Raw genomic sequence first — 19,256 nt, 5'->3', positions numbered from 1 at the left:
AAAAGTTATTGTATTGTCAGCGACAATAAACAGATTATTGCTTATCGTCATCACGACAGTCACCAGCCACAACATTGCGTACATGTGCACAATCTAATGAAAATGAAACAAAGTTTCAATGTTTGGTTTTGATTGAAAATGTCTGAGAGGTATTAATTAAAAAAAAAATTTTATTATGGCTGTGGTTTGTAGTTGTTTAGAACTGGTAGACTACTATACTTTGTTACCTTACCTAGCTAAAAACTATAAAAATGATGAATATTTGACACAGCTCTTGAAGTGGTTCTCATTTTATTGTATAAGTACTGTATACATAATGTAGTGAGTGTCCCTTTTAGTAACCCAGCTTTGGCACTGACCTAATTTGACATCTCAGGGAGCAACTGGCAGCATTGACCAAAAACAATGTGACTTCTCGGCTTGAGAGAAAGTTGTAGAAAGTAAACAGGTCTTTGACTGTGAACGCAATTGTGTAGCAGCTGCCTGATTGAAATGTGCACTGAGATCCACTCGTTGCCTCCCCTGACAGCCTTTACTGAAAGTGGGAGGAAATGATGAAGGGGCATCGTTTGTCAAGCACTCCACATGGGTGCTTCTAGGACACCTTAAATCAAAAGGGCGAGAAGGAATAAGATATGCTCACACTCATAGGACGATACACATTATAGATCACGCATACATTTTGTCATAGCTCAAGTTACGGAAAGATAAATGATTCATAAACAAATTAGTAAAAACGTGTAATTCATAAAGTAGCATGACACTGCAACAAAATGTTGTTTTTCTCATTAAGGAGACTTATTTAAAATGAAAGCAAATCAAACATTTCTCTAGTCTTTCATTTAAAAAAGACCTGCACATTTAGTATTATTGGTGAATTCCATTTTTATTTCATTGTGGTTTATTATGCTCCATGCATTTAAGCTGTTTCCATGGTACTAATGTGTGTTTTATACTTTCAACATTGTCTTTATTTGTCCCCCATTCTCTCTACTGACCAGCTCATGTCTGAAACCTCATGTCTCCCCTGCATGTTTTTCTCCACGACTGTCATCATCTTTTCTCACTGTATTCTGTTGATACATTTCATTTTGATCCTATTGTATCACAAGAAATGAGATATACAGTTGTGACAATGGTGGTATTTAGTCTAATAATAATAATAATAATAATGATGATATTATTAATTTGACATCATTTAGTCTCCCTAAAGTTCATCAACCTGATAATCAACCTAATCACATGATTATTTTCTTCTCTCATTTCTTCACTTGTCCTCCAATACAACTCTGAAGGATTTGTCCACCCTAATGAGAGCGCTCTCTTTAACCCCAATGCCAGTTAATTGACTTACTATGGGTTTGATCAGGTTTGAACTAAAGGATGTGCTATTTATATATGAGTGCTTAAAAATGTGTTTGACCACCACCACCTGTTTGTCTCTGAGACCATCATGAGCTTTAATGCAGTCATTTATTTGAAGTTAAGATGGATGTTTATGTTCTCTCATCTCGTTGTCATAAAGAAATGTGTTGTATTAATCAGTGTTCCTTATATATAGAAATGTTCCATTTTTTATCATTTAAAGTCATCTGTATGTGTCTCCTAATGTCTTTTTTCTTATTTTGTTCATTCACTCTAGGCTTAAAACTGCGACAGAGTAACACCGCAGGAGGAGCTCTCACATCACCACTGCCATTTATACGGAGCTCATGTTTGGAGTTGAACTTTGTACAGCTAGAAGATTTAAAATAAATAGAAATAATGATGGTCAGAACAGCGACTACCCAGAAACAGCCAGCAATTTTGCTTTTCAAAAAAATAATGAAAAAAGATATGGAGTGACTATTCCTACTACTTTTACATTTCTTCATTCCCACTGGACAGCATGTGAATTCTTCAGTGTTGACTCTTGTTGAGATCTACAGGTGACATCAAGGTATTCAAAGTTGACAATGGCGAAGTAATTGACATGAGAAGACGTGGGGGCCATAAATGGGGAAAGGAACGTGTGTTGAAAGGAAACCTGAGGTAAGAAGGAACACTTTTGTTTTGCCTTTACTTTAAATCTAGGAGGTTTAGTTTTAAAGGCTATGGAATTTTGTCTGTGTTTTTCAATCGGTTGTGTAAGTTTGATATTTTTGATGTGGGCTGGTTGGATTGATTGAATGATAAGTCACTGGATGTTAGTTTTGGTTTGGGTGGGGGTGGTAAAGAAAAGGAAGCTGTAGCATAGTGGATAAATGTACTCCCAAAAGTCAAAAACCCACAGCCCATTTGGTTCACTGTGTTTGAAGAAGACTGCACTGAAATGGTTTGGAATAAGAGGTTTACTTTATAAAGTGAATATTCTGCAAGTTGTGCTCTGGACAATAGAAGGTGAAAGTGGGGGGGGGGGGGGGGGGCATCGAATGGAGCAACATCTCAACAACTACTTGATGTAAATGAACAACATCAACACGGATGTTCTTCACACATGGTAAAAAAACAAACAAACAAAAAACAGTCAGACATGACATGACAACCGTCTCTTGGTTTTCCTGATCAATGGCTCTTTGTCAGTTAAGTGTGTAAAAGAAAATAAGACTTTATGGCATTTTGTTTATAAAGATATCCTTTTTTTGGTGGTGAAATGGCAGAATATGGTTGTTTGTTAAAGATCTGAACCCTTTTTTTTATTTTGTCAACTTTTAAATACATGTATATTAGGGTAAAAAAAATGAAGAAAAAGCCAACTTGTTAGTTTTATATTAATATCACATTGTTTGGAAAACACATTGGATTAAGGTTCACCATGTTTGGAAAAAGTAACTACCATGTAATTTACATCTGCCAGTTATTGCCAGGTTACTCAGATCATCACTTATTTATATTTTGTAAGTCATAAAGGATGAAAAAAAATTCTTACATTTTTGTTTCATGACAACTCTGTGGGGTCAAGGGTCAGAAATCAAGAACTGAAACAGGTTATATATAAAATTTGTAATATTCCTTCATTTTTCTTCCTACTGTGTTACAATCAAGCACTCATTACGTGCTTCCTAAAAAGAAAAATACTCTTATGAGCATGAAAAAAGTGTACAGTTGTTCATATTTTTTTTTAAGTGCCATTTTTTTCTGTTTTTGTGATATTAACTAATCCATTGACATACAGCAAGAGAACAGCAGAATGGATAAATGTTAAGGCAAACTGAACGGTCACACTGTATAAAGTCAAGTATCAAAGGACATAGTATATATTTTTACAAACTTTCAGGGTGGACAACTTTGACTCGGAAAAACAGAGTGACAAGAGTAAATTTACCATTTCCGTTGTGCTTGGTAAGACCACACAAAAACATCTGTGCTAGTGTGTTCTCCAGCATCAGTCTCTCAGAGTCAGCATATACTGGAGGCGGAAATTCCGTATCACTCATGCGTCATCCTGGTGAATGGCATGTGCCTGCAATGACGTTTTCTTTGTGACGTGATTTTATAAGAGCTTGCGTTTACACAGTGTTTACAAAGATGTGTGTTGTGGTAAAATTCAATAAACTACAAATAAATGTATAACTTTTAATTCCAGAGGTTACAACCATATAATAATACCTTGCATCCTTTTTCGTCCCCTGAACTGTGTGTTGTCATTGGACATTACTGAATTATCTTCAAGAAGGAAAAGAGAAAAAAAAAAAAAAACAAGAATGAAACATAACGGGCTGTATCCGACGGCCTCTGCAGCACCACAACCAAAGGAATTGTATTCAACATGGATTAAAGAGTTTATTGGTTTTCTGGTTGTGTGACACGTGCATTCATCAAAAAGAAAAGCCACACGACTGTGCTGTCAAAATACAAACTGGACACAGGCACATATTGAATCAAACCTACCTTTGTAGATGGAACTGATTCAAGTTTGTCAAAATAAAGTCAGTGTATATCTCAGTAGCCGATGTGTTGTATGCCTATCATGTGCCTTAATCTTTTCCATGGTAGATACAAATGTGTGTTTTGTATAACTTTATTCCTCCCCTTCAACTGCCATCTATCGAGAACGTATCAACCTCCCCTATCCCACCTTTAATCTCACACTGGTATCATTCTTCCTCCCACACTTTCCCCAAACTCGTTTGGATTGACATTGGGTTTCTGCCTTGTACTACATTGTATAATAAACTTTTACAAAAGTTGGGCTCATTCAAGATGATTTAATATTTTCTTTCCTAGAAGAGTAAAATTGGAAATGCTTTAGTTAGCGAGCAGAAGCGATGCCACAGTGTCAGAATGTATCACTTTAATTTTACTGAAACCCACATGAAAATATTCAGCTTGTGCAACATAACAGAAACAAGATGGTTTGTAGAGTATACATTTGGTGTGTGTTTTCAATAAATCATGTCTGGAAAGAACATTTGTCGCTTCTGTGCCTGTCTAAATAACACATATTTACACCCAGTTTATTGAGTTTAAAGTTGCTGTTAGGAATTTTAAAAGATCTCCAAAGGTTTGGAAATGTAATAAATGATTACATCTAAAAAAATAAAACATAGTGGCTTCAATAAATGATGTTTAATTTGAAAGGTAATAAGTCTGGAATTTTAAAAAAATTAAATAAACCAGTAGAACTATACAAGGGCTGTTACGTCACTACAATACCAACTACTGTATCTAGAGTTAAAACAAGTCAAAACAGGCGCGGTATTTATTTCTTATGTCAAGGACTTTGATCAATATAACAATACGCAACAATATGTTTTGCGCCAAACTCAGGCAAATCCCTGAACACCACAGCCGAAGTCGGGGTCCTTTCATAATAACATGGCTGCGCTCAGCCGAGCTAGACACCGTTGGAAACGAATCAATTGGTGTCATCTTTTGACCAGAAACTTGTCAGGTAACGTTTTAATGTTAACTGTCGAGACTACTGGAGTTATTAAACAATCCCAATGGATATATTGTTACTTATTTATCGTTCGCGTATTGACAGAACTTCCTGGGAGCCACTGACTGACCTGTCTGAGACTGCGAATAAAATGCATCGAACCCAGTTTTATAATAATTTTAGTGTGGTAGGGAAGCGTGTATCGGGATAAACTGTTTGGATTGAAAATTTGCACTGTTAAATGTTATTGAAATTCGAAATAAAAGTTTTACTTTCGTAATCAAATTGTGTAACTAATGATTTCAAACAAATTAACAAGAACTGTAAAGCGCTCGTGTCTTATGACAAAACGTGTATTTTGAATAGCGTGATACGATGTAGGTCAAATGTGTAAAAAGATTGCTGTCGTTTTTTAATTTTCGATCATTTGTCCAACGCATTTGTGCAGGGAAGTATGACTATGATGTGGTCGTTATTGGAGGTGGTTCAGGGGGGCTTGCCTGTTCCAAGGAAGGTAGGTTTTGAAAGGAAGAAATGCTCTTACTTGCTTTGCACATTTCCTTCTGTCTAATAAGATTCAACGAATTCGATGTGTGCCGTTTCCAACAGCTGCACAACTTGGACAGAAAGTTGCTGTTCTGGATTATGTTGAGCCCTCTTTGAAAGGTGAACCTTTATTTACAAAAACCTTATTATTGTACTTGCTACTCATATTGTCTGAGTACACCAACTCAAGGGCATATTATATTTCTTGATACAGGCACCAGGTGGGGTCTTGGTGGTACATGTGTTAATGTTGGCTGCATACCTAAGAAACTCATGCACCAGGCGGCTCTCCTTGGGACTGCAGTCAGAGATGCTAAGAAGTATGGCTGGCAACTCTCAGAACCAATTTCCCATGATTGGTAAGGACTGAACGTTTCATAATGGTCGATAATGGTTTAGTCAAACAAGCCCACGAATGACTAAACAGTGCCATCTAGGGATATCTTTGGATTAATACACTAACAGTAGTTTGGATTTCGACCCCTAGGGGGTCCACCGAGCTGTTGCAGGATGGACCCAGAAAAATTTTAAAAGCTTCATAATTGACTCTTCAATAATTGTATCAAAGAAAAAACAATAATACACAAAGTAGGATCTGCTTAGAACTATACTTCCCAAAGACCAATTTACCATGACACAATTAATGCTTGATTAGACATTTGACAAGATCATTTATGGTTAATGACTGTCGTGTGGTCACCGATGGTGTAGCGGTACACTCGCCTCTCTTTGGTGCGGGCAGCGTGGGTTCAGTTGGGTTCACTCAGTGACGGTGTGAATGGGAGTTGAATGGTTGTCCGTGTCTGTATGCGCCCTGCGATTGGCTGGCGACCAGTTCAGGGTGTAGTCCGCCTTTCGCCCGAAGTCAGCTGGGATAGGCTACAGCGCCCTGCGACCCTAACCAGGATAAGCGGTGTTGAAAATAGATGGATGGATGGACGGTCGAGTGACATTATAGTTGCAATGCACAAAATTAGGATTTACCTTATGTAAATGCAGGTCTTTCCAATGTAAGGTGAGGCGCAGGGGGGATGTAGCAAAGCAACATAAAGCTTATATTTTTCATTGTTCAGACAAAAACATAGAGAGTAAGCTCTCCAAACAAGTAATTAGCATAGTCTCTCCATATGAACTGTTTAAAATCATTGATATTTGCTTTGGGGGGGAGTCGACACAGACTGTTACTGGGAAATCACATGGGCTGGAATTTTGCAGAGCAAATGTCCATTAATCAATAAGATAGTTGAGATTAAATGGTCAAATTTTTTTCTATAGTTGCCGTTAGGTCTGGACTCGCATCAAGTGTCTTCCTCATTTCGTTTGCACGAGGTGGCCTGTGTAAGACATGGCACAAATGATGCAGCTGTGTATGTATATTTGCAATACTGAAAAGCATGTTATGTTGATGTTAGCCTCTTTTTTTTTCCACATGAACATTCTGGGAACACGCACTACTACTTCTTGTTGTTCTTGAATTTATTTGACGGATGCATTACTGCCACCTCCAAGCTTTCAGTGGAACAATTTTTTGGGAACCACTGTTCTTATGGAGCTCGTGATTACTGTAAATTCCACATGATGTTCTCTACACTGTTAATAAATGCATTATCATTATACTAAATATTACTTTTTGTGTGCTGCAGGGTCATCATGGCCGAGGCCATTCAAAACCATGTCAGGTCTTTGAACTGGGGTCACCGGGTCCAGCTCCAGGACAAGTCAGTGGCATATAATTATTAAAAAGTATTATTTTTGCACATGTATTATAACACAACTTCTTTTGATCTATAATAACTGTCGCTCCTTTCACACTAACCACTGACATTGTGATAGATCTAATTAATTAGCTTAATTCGGAGCAGCTGTCTGAATGCGCGCTACAGGCATTGCAATGTCAACTTTGGTGGCGGGTTCTGCCTGAAAGGCACAGGCGAATAATGCCAGCCCAACCATTACCCCTCTAATGTATTAATTTGCAGAGAAGGAAAAAATTGCCTTTTGACAGTCAGATCCTTCACCTGAAGCATGAACTGTCTCTGCTTTACCATAATCGGTTAATTTTGACTGTTCTCCTTGCAAGGACCAGAAAATTATGTTAATAATAGTACACGGTGAAAGGAGGTGTTCATTACATCCATCCATACATTTTCTGAGCCGCTTCTCCTCACTAGGGTCGCTGGCGTTCTGGAGCCTATCCCAGCTATCATCAGGCACAAGGCGGGGTACACCCTGAAGTGGTTGCCAGCCAATCGCAGGGCACATACAAACAAACAACCATTCGCACTCACATTCACACCTACGGCCAATTTAGAGTTGTCAATTAACCTACCATGCATGTTTTTGGGATGTGGGAGGAAACCGGAGTGCCCGGAGAAAACCCACGCAGGCACGGGAAGAACATGCAAACTCTACACAGGCGGGGCCGGGGATTGAACCCTGGTCCTCAGAACTGTGAGGCAGACGCTCTAACCAGTCGTCCACCGTGCCGCCATATTCATTAAATGTTTTTCATTTACGTTTTTTCAAAGAATTATTCTCAAGTTAAGCACTTTATTTGATCACGCAGTACTTTTTATTTACTTGCTCGTTTTGAAATTCATAGCCCTACTTTTATTTAGTAAATGAAAAAACACACAGTTGTGCTCATGTGTTTGATTACCCAGTCAGAATTTGTAAGATGTGTACAATTCTTTCAAGAAAACATGAACGACCAGGCAAAACACATTTTATTTTCATGTGATTCAAATTAAACTTTCAAGCATTTCAGAAAAGCATTATCATTAAAACATAACTATGAAGAAATTAATGATGGTTGTTGTTCAGTCATCAGTCGTATTTAAAAATCTATATATATTATTTAATATTTCACAAATTCTGCCTGGGTATGTAAAATTATGAGCACAACTGTACATACAGTGGGTACGGAAAGTTTTCAGACGCCCTTAAATTTTTCACTCTTTGTTACATTGCAGCCATTTGTTAAAATCATTTAAGTTCATTGTTTTCCTCATTAATGTACACACAGCACCCCATATTGACAGAAAAACCCCGAAATTGATGACATTTTTGCTGTTTTATTAAAAACGAAAAACTGATATATCACACAGCCATAAGTATTCAGACCCTTTGCTGTGACAGTCATATATTTAACTCTGGTGCTGTCCATTTCTTCTGCTCATACTTAAGATGGTTCTACACTTTCATTGGAGTCCAGCTGTGTTTGATTACAGTGTTCCCTCGTTTATCGCAGGGGTTATGTCCAAAAATAACCCACGACAGGAAACTTTATTTTTTACAATTATTATGTTTTAAGGCTGTAAACCTCACCATAAACATTTTCTCACATTTCTCTCGTTCAAACGCGCTCAATGTTCTAACCTTTGTAAGAAAAATGAGTACATTATTGTTATTGTTGTTGTACGTATTATGATTATTAATATTATTGTATAACGAAACAAAGGTCAAAACCTGTTTTAAGGCCCAAACATTTGTTTAAGAAATAAAAATGTAAACATTTTCTGACAAATGATGATGACAATTTTTTGAAATAACGAATTTAATTTTAATGAACAACGTATGAGGTTGGAAACATAAGAAATTATTAATTGCGACTCTAGCGTATTTCACGCTTCCTCTGACAGTCCCTCTTCGTCCTGACGCCGCGCCGCTATAGCGTCCTTTTCCACTGTCTTTTACCGAGAGAGGAACATAGTTATAGGTAGTTTTTGCTGCTCTTTTTTTTTCTTCTGGGCGAGAAGATTCTTATAAACAGACATGCCACCTTATTTGAGAACTGTAACGAACGAAACTCAAAGGGTCCCATTCTTGCGCAGCTCCAGCGGTATACGCAGAGGCAACCTCTCCGTGCAGAGAATCACTTTTAAGTCCAAAGGTGCAGAGAAACACTTTTAAGTCCAAAGCGTTTCTGAAATTTGTCAAACTAGCCCTTGCTGGCATTAAATGAGCTTACTGGGCCTACTGGGTGAGCAGCAGCACTCGTCGATGCCCTGGGCTACGCATCATCCTCCTCAGCAAAGCTTTCACAAAGCTTTTTAGCTTTAGTGCGGATAATGTTTGTATCCAGCGAAATGTTCTTTTTTTCTGCAGTCACTAATCCACAACGATAAAGCTGATTCCATCCTTACGATGGTCTGGTTGCGGACAGTTACAACCCTTTTTGCTTGCTTATAAAAACTTATTTCTGCTGTCGTCCCTATGTTACTTTCCTCCTTTTTAATGTAACGCACCGAAGATTCATTGATTCCGAAATGGCGCCCTACTGCCACGTAACCTCTAGATTCCTTTATAAAGTCCAGAAGTCTCACTTTTTCTGCGATAGTTAGCACCTTCCTTTGCTTTTGGGTGCGACCGCAGGTGCCCTTGTCGGTGCAACACGTTTTGTCGACATTGTTGGTTATGTCTTGGAGGAAACTTGCAAACAGGAGACACTTTAGAGTAGACTCGTTTGTCCTTGAACTATTCCTAAATAAAAACGTGTATTTGCTTAGCCATTCCCAAAACTTCTTGCGAGCTCCCGTCACTGTGTGGTTTGGGAATTGCAAAGCATATAAACACAAGTGCCTGCAACGCGTAAGGTGGACAGGTGAAAGAATAATTGAAGTCACCAGTTCCACCCCCCACAGAGTCTTTTAGTAGGTTGTGCACAATCGACGTGCATTGCAAGGTTCTGCAAGAGCTCCTTTTGCCAAGCTATAGTCTAGCATCATAAATGACTGTCACTCAACATTGAACCTTTTTATACATGGAGGATCAAAAACTCTGCAAGGTCACATTACATTTGCCACTTTACTCCTATTAAAATGTACATTAATATCTAATAAAACTTGGCTTGTTGTATTACTGCTGCTCAGATGGGTTCTGTGTATTACATGTTTTTCTACTGGTCATATAGACTTTGTGTGAATGTGTATTGCTAAGCTTAAAGCACAGCGAAAATTCTGTTCTTGTATAATGTATTATGTCTGATGTAGATAAATGTTTATATAAAAGCAGGGTCCATTTCTGTGTATTGTGAGCGACTGTAGATGTTATAAATGCCCTGTATGTTCTTTAGCGCCTCGATCTGTAGGACACATTTCATTCTGCTTCATATCATCAGTATGTTAAGTAATGACAGTAAAGCTTGATTCTGATTCCAATCCATATCAAGATGCAGAGTGAATGACACGGACCCTTGGTTCATTATGGAAATAAGTTCAAATAGGGTTTTCTTGTTTGTTTTGCAGGAAGGTGAAGTATCTGAACATGAGAGGTAGCCTTGTGGATGACCACACAGTCAAAGCAATAACAAAAGCAGGGAAAGAGGTGGGCTGGTAACTCTTTAAGAAATGCTTTTATTGAGCCTGTATATCCACTTACTGAACCATTTTAAGAACTGTAGTAGAAGAGTTTTTTTGAATGCAGATCATGTTCATACCTACTGGGAGCGATAAAGCTAACATTTTTCCTTAATGGTTTTAGTGCAAAATGCTTTACACCTCTTGCCTTAATTTGACATTTCCTTGTTTTTCGAACGATATGAACAATGAGTATTCCTTCACATTCTTATCCCCTCTCATGCAGATGACCTTGAGTGCCAGGAACATTGTGATTGCTACAGGTGGCCGACCCAAAATCCCCACAAATGTTAGTATCAATTGATTAGTTATTACAGTTTGCAAGTATCAGAATAGTTTGCATCAGTCACTCGCAGGATCTCTTTGTCTGCACCTAGCTTGGTTGTCTCATTTAAGAACAAGCCAAAACCATTGAAATTGGATATTTTACATTGTTGTTTATGAGCTTTACTGTAACAGTAGCGCACTAAACAAACTTTAAAGGGGACACATTATGGATAGTTTGCTTTTATAATTGCTTTTATACAAATATAGAGACGGGAGTGAAATGGGAGCTTACATTTTAGGACAGATTTGCCATAGCGAACAGCGTTATTAGCGTTAGTCTCTAATAGCTGGCACATACTTGAATATTCAGCAAACTTGACATGCTGGCGAGGGGTATTTGTTTGACGACGTGTCCTCTGCATGCGCCACATGCAAACTAATTAACAAGTGTAGTTTGACAGATTGATGGTGAAGTGATTCTTCCACAAGGGAAAATACAAATTATGCTTTTATTTTGTGTTTATGGGGGTTCGCTTTTCTCATCAGTCCCTGACCTGCTTGAGACCAAGTAGCCACTCGCCAAGTTGCAGCTCCCTCGCTCCGCCTCTGGTCATCGTAGTAATGAACGCGGTAGTCACCATTAGCCCTGCTATTGGGAGGGTGTGTGACACAGGAATACCTCTCAAAACACACTAATTTCAGCAACACTTGAGAAATAGGATGAAAAGTATGGTATCGTTTTGATTCTTGGATAGCTCGACGGAAGGATGCCACAGACGTGAAAAAAAATTGCATATCTTTCCTTTTAAAAGAACTAAAGAAAGCCGTTTCAGGGCACTAAATTATTCCCTGTTCAATTGGTTAGTTAATCTGTTTACAGTTATAACACTTTATTCCAGATTCCGGGAGCAATGGAACATGGTATCACCAGTGATGACATATTCTGGATGAATGTATCGCCTAGAAAAACGTGAGCATCTTTTCAGTCCAACTCAAATGAAGCCTGTATGTAACTACCTGAATTACAACAGACTTAACATCTAATAGTTTTATTTTTTAATTATGTGTATATTTTTTTATTTTGTTTTTAATACATTGTGTATTTATGTGTGTGCGCGCACACACACACAAACACACACACATTGGGGCTCGGACTAACGAATCAGAATCGACTCGTTTGTCCTTGTATTATTCCTAAATAAAGACATGTCATTGTCCAGCAAATGAAAAATCCAATTTGATTATTTGGAAACTATCTATAGACCCCTGGTTACGTCTTGGTAGCAGTTTTTTTGGGTGTCAAAGATTTTGTCACAGCACCAGAAAGAGAGTACGCTGACGCATTTTGGCTTCTTTTTAGTTTAAAATGGCTTACTTTAACCAGGATCCCTTGCCGTATCATGGCCGTGGTGTGTTTTGTGCCGTTCTCGGTGCCGTGAAATCCGTAAAACCACGCTGGCTGGGTGTGAACATCTGCTTCTACTAGCAAACTGGTGAGCTGCTAGCTGGCTAGCTCTCGTCAATCATCTGCCACAATGTGTTGAATGACTCTTGCACAACGTTCTCCCATAGATTCCGGTAGTGCTAACAGTCAGAAGTTGTAGAACACGGCAATTTTTTCCTTTTTTTTTTTTTTTTTTTTTTTAAATTAAATTGAACGTCAAGTTCAAGTCCAATCGATAGCCACACAGTTATGGGAGCTTCCACAACAGAGTTGGGAAAAACTTTCAGAAGAATATTTGTTTTTAACCCAGGCCACGACCGGTCTGGTATGGAATTCTTTGAATGAGCGCTTATATTTGAAATATTTGAAAATTATTTGCAAATCATTGTAGTATTTTGTTTTTATTTCCATTTTACAGAACATCCCAACTTCATTAATATTTGTATAAGAAATTAATGAAAAATTGCCTTAAAAAAATCAACCTCATTATTTTGTTCATCATAATTGACCTAAAATAGTTATGGAATGTGTATGAGGTTTTTATACCTACATTTTAACACTTGAAAACAAAAACATGCCTATTAGGGATGCCTTGCTCTACGCAGTGTGCCTCAGTTGTTGATACACTACATCCCGCTGTCACGCACTCATCATTCATCAGTAACAAAGATTTTTATTTTGTTTCTCTTCCTGTAAACCTGTCTTCACCTTCACGATTCAGATTAGTATCCTGATTTATGCCGAACAAGCCCTTTAATCCAACCATTTAGCACCTGTCATCGCTTGGTTAATTGGTCTAGCTCAGACGTTTCCTCTAGGAAAGTGTGCAGACAGTGACTAGTGGTTGTGGCGTACCTAGGTCCTGATGCTTGTTGATGATGCACAGTGATGATGATCCTTGATGCATGGTGACAGGTACCCTCAAGTCCATTCAGGTGCAGACGTATTTGGACAATGACACAGGTTTCTATGATTTTGCTTCATGTACCAGCTCAATGAATGAAATAAACACACAATGTGATTGATGTGTAGACTTTAGGCTTTTAGTGGTTTCACAGAGCTATGGCTTTTACCATTTAGGTAATGCAGCTATTTTATGCACAATACCTCAATTTGCAGGAAAACAAAAGTTCTTGGACAAATAATAGTTGTAATTAGTGTACCATAATTTTTAATGCTTGAATGAACATATTGAAGTCCTTAAGTCCATGAACATAACCATATTCAGCGTTTCCTCACTGGAGACACTGTACGTTGCAAGGCCTTCACTGCTTTTTAGTTATAAACTCTCTGTACAGTTTTTACATTCAAGGCAAGTTTATTTGTATAGCACAATTTATACACGAGGCAAATTCAAAGTGCTTGACAATGGCAAAAAAAAAATATTCAGCACAGAACTTTAAAATTAATTCTTAAAAATTTTGATAAAGATGCACTTACCTTCTCCAAAGTATTCTTGACTTTTGTTGATGTTGCGAAGGAGTTTGTCTTCACCAAAGAAACTTCACCAAAGTGCCATCATACACTTAAGTATCTGACATGATGTTGTTTAACATACGTATTTGCTTGCTTTTTAAGAAAGTTGATCTTTTTTTTTTGTGTGTGCAACTTCTTAAAGTAAAACTGACCTACAAATTACGCTTAAATATATTTTTTTTTTAATTCAAATCCATTGTGGTGTATAAAGGGAAAAATCATAAAACTTAATTTAATCTGTAGGAGTTGGGTGTATACAAAGATGTACATTATGAACTGGGTCATATTTGTCACTACTGAGGGCCATTGTACTATAGGTCTGTTTTTTTTTATTTTATTTTTTTATTTTTATTTTACAAGAACCATCCACTACACTTTGATGTGCTTCATAGTCATCTATTTTTCCAGATTTACCTACAGTAAATTATGTTGTAGTGGAATGTGTTATTGAATATGTGCACTGTTACCAGTCTTAAGCAATTAGCACTTGGGCATTCAAGTTTCACAAACCTTTGTGTACGAACCAAAATTAACAACTTAAAAATGCCACTTTGAGCTCAGGAAATCCTTTGGAAACCTAATGGATCTTTACCACCCTCAGGGCAGAAAACCGGAAGAAAATAAAGCTATTTCTTACACAAGACACTAGCACCATGCACGCTACCAAGAGGATGTTGTTTTGCTGCAGAGCTGTCATGTGTGCAGGTGAGGTCAGACAAGCCCTTTCTGGAGGCAGAGATAGTGTGGGGGTTGAGGGGACTCCAGGTGAGTGATCTGTGTCTAATGGGCCTTGGAGCACATTATACAGCCAAGTGACAGATCGAGCCTTGCCCTGAAGCTGCCAAGGGGAAAAACACTAAGCACTTGGCAATAAGACTTTTAATGTGCTATTAAAATTTACCTGAACTCCAGATGAGTACATTGACAGACACACTTTGGTTTCATCTATTTATTGTTGGTCGACATTAGACTTTATGAAAATGTCTTTACTGCATTACAAATGCACCACAAATAGTGGCCTATTTTAATTAATATCAGTGAAACCGAAGAATTGACACGCAAGAAATAGCATACTGACATTTTCATCTGCCATTTATGGGAACGTGTGTTTGTAGCGATTGACCGACGTTTTAAAAAGCGGTTTAGGTAAGAAACGAAACATTTGGAAATTGTTCAACTTTTAATTGGTTTATTAACAAGCCCACCCTTCTTTTTGCCCCGTGCTGGCCATTAATGAGAATTCTGTTATGAATTCACCTTTCAATGGGGATACAGCCTATAGGTAGGTAGATCATACTATATTTTTGGTTGACAATACTAGATATGTAGATATCGTGATTATTTTTTTCCATAATCGGCCAGTCCTAAGATAGATAAATAGATACAGTGGTGCTTTGTGATACGGGTTAAATTTTTTCTGTGACCATGATTTTATCTCAAAACATATTTCCCCATTAAAATTAATGGAAATGCAATTAATCCGTTACAGTCCCCCTAAAAATACCCCAATTTTTAACCAGCCCTGACACTCCAGGCTGTATACGTTTAAAAAATGTGTTTCTCTTCTTTAAAAAAAAAAAAAAAAAAAGAAAAATCAACAGTACGGTATTGTATACACACAGTAACAACATTTGCATCCCATTTGACATTCAGTTCTTCTTTCATAATGTTATGCAGGCCAGTCTTTGTACAATACCTCCACATCAATGTCTCTCTCGTATAGATTTATCTCAGTAATTTCTCCGGCGTAATAGATCTCTTGTTAACAGCTTCAAATTATTTCAAACACCTGTATGGAGTTACTGTATATTATTTTTTGTTATGTTATTAGACCATGCAGTGTTTTCCATTGTATGCTTGATAGAGGCTATGTGGTTGTTTCAAATTCGCGTGTTATTCACCTTGTTTTATAATTAATTTTCAATTAAACTCCAACTAGTAGGGGCAATGTACTGCTTGAAGCCTCTTTTTTTGAAGATTATTTACTAATTATACCAGCCAAAGTGCTGCTTGTTGTCAAGTGAGTGGAGCTTCCTGGGGGAAAAAACAACCTGTAGAATTCACCCAATAAATTTAGGGTAACAATTTGCAGCCACTTTAATTGGGAAAATTTAAACCACAAATTTTGGGCGAAAATAGCTTAATTCAACAGCTATAAAATACTTGGATAAAGTTTGCCAAACATTTGTGATTACATTTCAACCACAGGGGCTGAGTTGAGGGGGGGCTGGTATACATTGCTTTCTTCAATATCAGTTCTCTATTAGTATATTTATTTCACTGATGCAGGCCTGCCTACTTTGGCAGTGTCAAGTCTTTCGAAGCAAGTGCAATGCCAAATGACTTCTAGAAAGACTCAACTGGCCAATCAGTGAGATGCCTACACAGACATCTTCCACATTATAGTGAGCATGGCTGAGAAATCATTGTTTTCCATACAATCCACAGATATGGTTTTATGAAATGAAATGAACATATTGCCTGCTAACCTTACCTGACACACTCATAATACAAGCAGGAAAAAATCTAAGTAATGATCAACGTTTAGCTAAGCATCTTTTACCATATAGTGCATTTTATTTGTCATTTGTTTGCTTTTGTGCTGATTCGCTAGCTAACAACCAATTACAGTGATCAATTATCACCGTTGAGCGACGCCTTTTTGTGTTGATGAGCCGATAACACGTCAGCCAATTAGTGCGGCATGCACGTGTCATGTGATATTGTAGTACCAATGGCTTTTAGGTCGATTTTACAAAATTTTTCTTGGTAACACTTTTTACTGTTGTTAAATAGGAAGGGTAGTTAAAATTTACCCGACATTTTAGGGTACTTTACTGATCTAAAATAATAATATAAATGTTAGATGATTTTCATGGTAGTTCATAGTTTTTTATGCACATCTACAATATGTTTTAAACAAATTGAGATTAAAATTATAGTTCACAAATTGACTAAACAAAATGTGTTCCTTAATGAGTTACCATGTCAGCCGTGACATAAATAAGTGCAAGTTAAAATGAAGGGCAAAAATTTGTGATGGTTCGATATAGTGGATTTTACATTTTCTGTGCCACTTATCCTTACAAGGGTCGCGGGCGTGCTGGAGCCTATCCCACCTATCTTCGGGCAAGAGGCGTGGTACACCCTGAACTGGTCACCAGCCAATCGCAGAGCACATATAAACAACCATTCTCACTCACATTCACACCTATGGGAAATTTAGAGTCTTCAATCAACCTACCATGCATGTTTTTGAGATGTGGGAGGAAACCGGCGTACCCGGAGAAAACCCAGGCAGGCACGGGGAGAACATGCAAACTCCACACAGGCGAGGCCGGATTAGAACCCTGGTCCTCAGAACTGCGAGGCAGATGTGCTAACCAGTCGGTCACCATGCCTAGGATTTTACAATGGATTGTAATTATTAAGTATCTTAATTTACTGTTTATATATTTTATAATCTGTGTAATCCAAAAGCATGGTTGTTAATTATTCTAATATGTAACAATTCCCTATAGTGAAAATATTTAAGTTTTAGGTACCAAAAAAAAAAAAAAAAAGAATTCCTTGTGCGACTAGAATTCTCGGGCTTTATACATCGATTGTCAGTGCAATTATGTGGAATAGACCTGACTGTTGGGTTAAATAGCTCATAGTAGACCAGCTGTACAGACTCCCAACCAGGAAGATACAGAATCAGACACAATGAGAACAAAGACAAACGGGAAGGAGAAATGATGGAAGTGTAGAATCAAGATAAAGCTTTTTACCTGATCATCTTTAAGCCACTCACAATATGTGGTAAGTGCACCTAAGCATTACACAAACATGGGGACAACGAGCACTGAGGCTTTTAGAGGTTAGTCTTAGCATGGCCAAGGACATGATTTGCTGCATGCACTCTGAACTGCCAAGTACATGGTATCACAGGTATAAACAAGTGAGAGCAGGTGCTCCTGTATGCAGGTAATGGGCTTCACTCAGCAGACTCGTATGTGGACTTGAGCTCTGAACATGGCACTCCCCATCCACAGGGATTACTTAAAATGGTAGCAATTGGGCCTCCTCACCGCAATGGATCTTAGTGTTGGATTAGATGTGTTATTTACCTGGACCACACACTAACTAACCACATCTAATACAATCCAATACAGGATCTTAAAAACAACTGCCTTGGCCCTTGACAAAGAAGTTGGGGTATCACTATACAGTAGCTCTCCAGTAAGACTTTGTGGGGTGGGGGGCAAAAGCTTCGTATCCTGTTTAAGATTAAAGATTGTCAGTACGGTGAACCCCCTCATATTTGTGGTATGCCGTTCGTGAATTCACCTGTTCAGATGTTTGTTTATTTATTGGGGGAACCTATTCTCTGTTTGTTTATTTTGCTCTGGCCAAACTTTGCTCTGTTTTGGTGGCATCTTATTGTCGAAGAAGTATGTTGAAGTCAGGAGTTTCATTTAGACATACAGTAAGTAGTGCTTAACCACGATCTTGTGGCATCCATAGACAATTGCGAACCTTATGGGGGGCATCAATCCGCTAAATGCAGAATATCACTTGACCAAAACCGGAAAACAGGTTAGGGGACTTCCTGTGTATGTGGCTATAACTAGCACAACTGGTTGATGACATGATGGTTTGAATCTATACTTGCTGAAATGTTTTTCTCTGTGACTGGTGTATTCGGACAAAAGTAAGTAAGTACATTTAGTGTGGCGCATACCATGTCACCGAACAGCACAGTGATTATTTGTCACCTGTTAAATAAACAGACTGAATGATAAGTTGAAGACACCTGTGATGCAAATTAGAGGACATGCCTTGTTTGAACATGTCCCTATGGTCATATTATTTTCTTTTCTAGGGGTACCATCATTTTTGTCCAGGCCTCTTTCATGCGAAGTCAGCTGAAATAAGCGCCAGCCCATCCGTGACCCTAGTGAGGATAAGTGGTTCAGAAAATGGATGGAGAATTGTTGAACCACAATTCAAAAGCAATATCTGATTTTCATTGGTTAATTTTCATTTATTTATTTATTTTTGTTTATTATTGCTTTTGTTGGCGGCACGGTGGACGACTGGTTAGCACGTCTACCTCACAGTTCTGAGGACCCGGGTTCAAATCCGGCCTCGCCTGTTTGGAGTTTGCATGTTCTCCCCATGCCTGCGTGGGTTTTCACCGGGTACTCCGGTTTCTCCCACCTCCCAAAACATGCATGGTAGGTTAATTGAAGACTCTAAATTGCCTGTAGGTGTGAATATTAGTGGTTGTTTTTTTTATATTTGCCCTGCGATTGGCTGG

General features: G+C 38.1%; 2 protein-coding genes across 6 annotated transcripts in view; both read left to right on the top strand.

Annotated features, from left to right (window-relative positions):
* The window catches only part of arvcfb (ARVCF delta catenin family member b), a 260,772-nt gene extending 258,374 nt beyond the window's left edge, over positions 1 to 2,398 (top strand). For all 5 annotated transcript variants that reach the window (XM_061672972.1, XM_061672973.1, XM_061672974.1 and 2 more), the window contains one exon: positions 1,643 to 2,398. Coding sequence is in view for 1 of the 5 variants with exons in the window: in XM_061672974.1 (XP_061528958.1) it covers positions 1,643 to 1,648 (6 nt within the window). In the remaining 4 variants the exon portion in view is untranslated. The remainder of the gene's footprint in view (positions 1 to 1,642) is intronic.
* Positions 2,399 to 4,791: 2,393 nt separating this feature from the next.
* Positions 4,792 to 19,256, top strand: part of txnrd2.2 (thioredoxin reductase 2, tandem duplicate 2) — a 28,567-nt gene continuing 14,102 nt past the window's right edge. The window contains exons 1-8 of the mRNA XM_061672970.1: positions 4,792 to 4,873; positions 5,310 to 5,375; positions 5,471 to 5,527; positions 5,622 to 5,766; positions 7,051 to 7,125; positions 10,654 to 10,732; positions 10,991 to 11,053; positions 11,931 to 12,001. Coding sequence (XP_061528954.1) covers positions 4,798 to 4,873; positions 5,310 to 5,375; positions 5,471 to 5,527; positions 5,622 to 5,766; positions 7,051 to 7,125; positions 10,654 to 10,732; positions 10,991 to 11,053; positions 11,931 to 12,001 — 632 coding nt within the window. The 5' untranslated portion in view covers positions 4,792 to 4,797. The remainder of the gene's footprint in view (positions 4,874 to 5,309; positions 5,376 to 5,470; positions 5,528 to 5,621; positions 5,767 to 7,050; positions 7,126 to 10,653; positions 10,733 to 10,990; positions 11,054 to 11,930; positions 12,002 to 19,256) is intronic.

Source organism: Phycodurus eques, chromosome 3, assembly GCF_024500275.1.
Source record: "Phycodurus eques isolate BA_2022a chromosome 3, UOR_Pequ_1.1, whole genome shotgun sequence".
NCBI lineage: Eukaryota > Metazoa > Chordata > Actinopteri > Syngnathiformes > Syngnathidae > Phycodurus > Phycodurus eques.
This window is presented reverse-complemented; position numbering and strand designations above follow the sequence as displayed.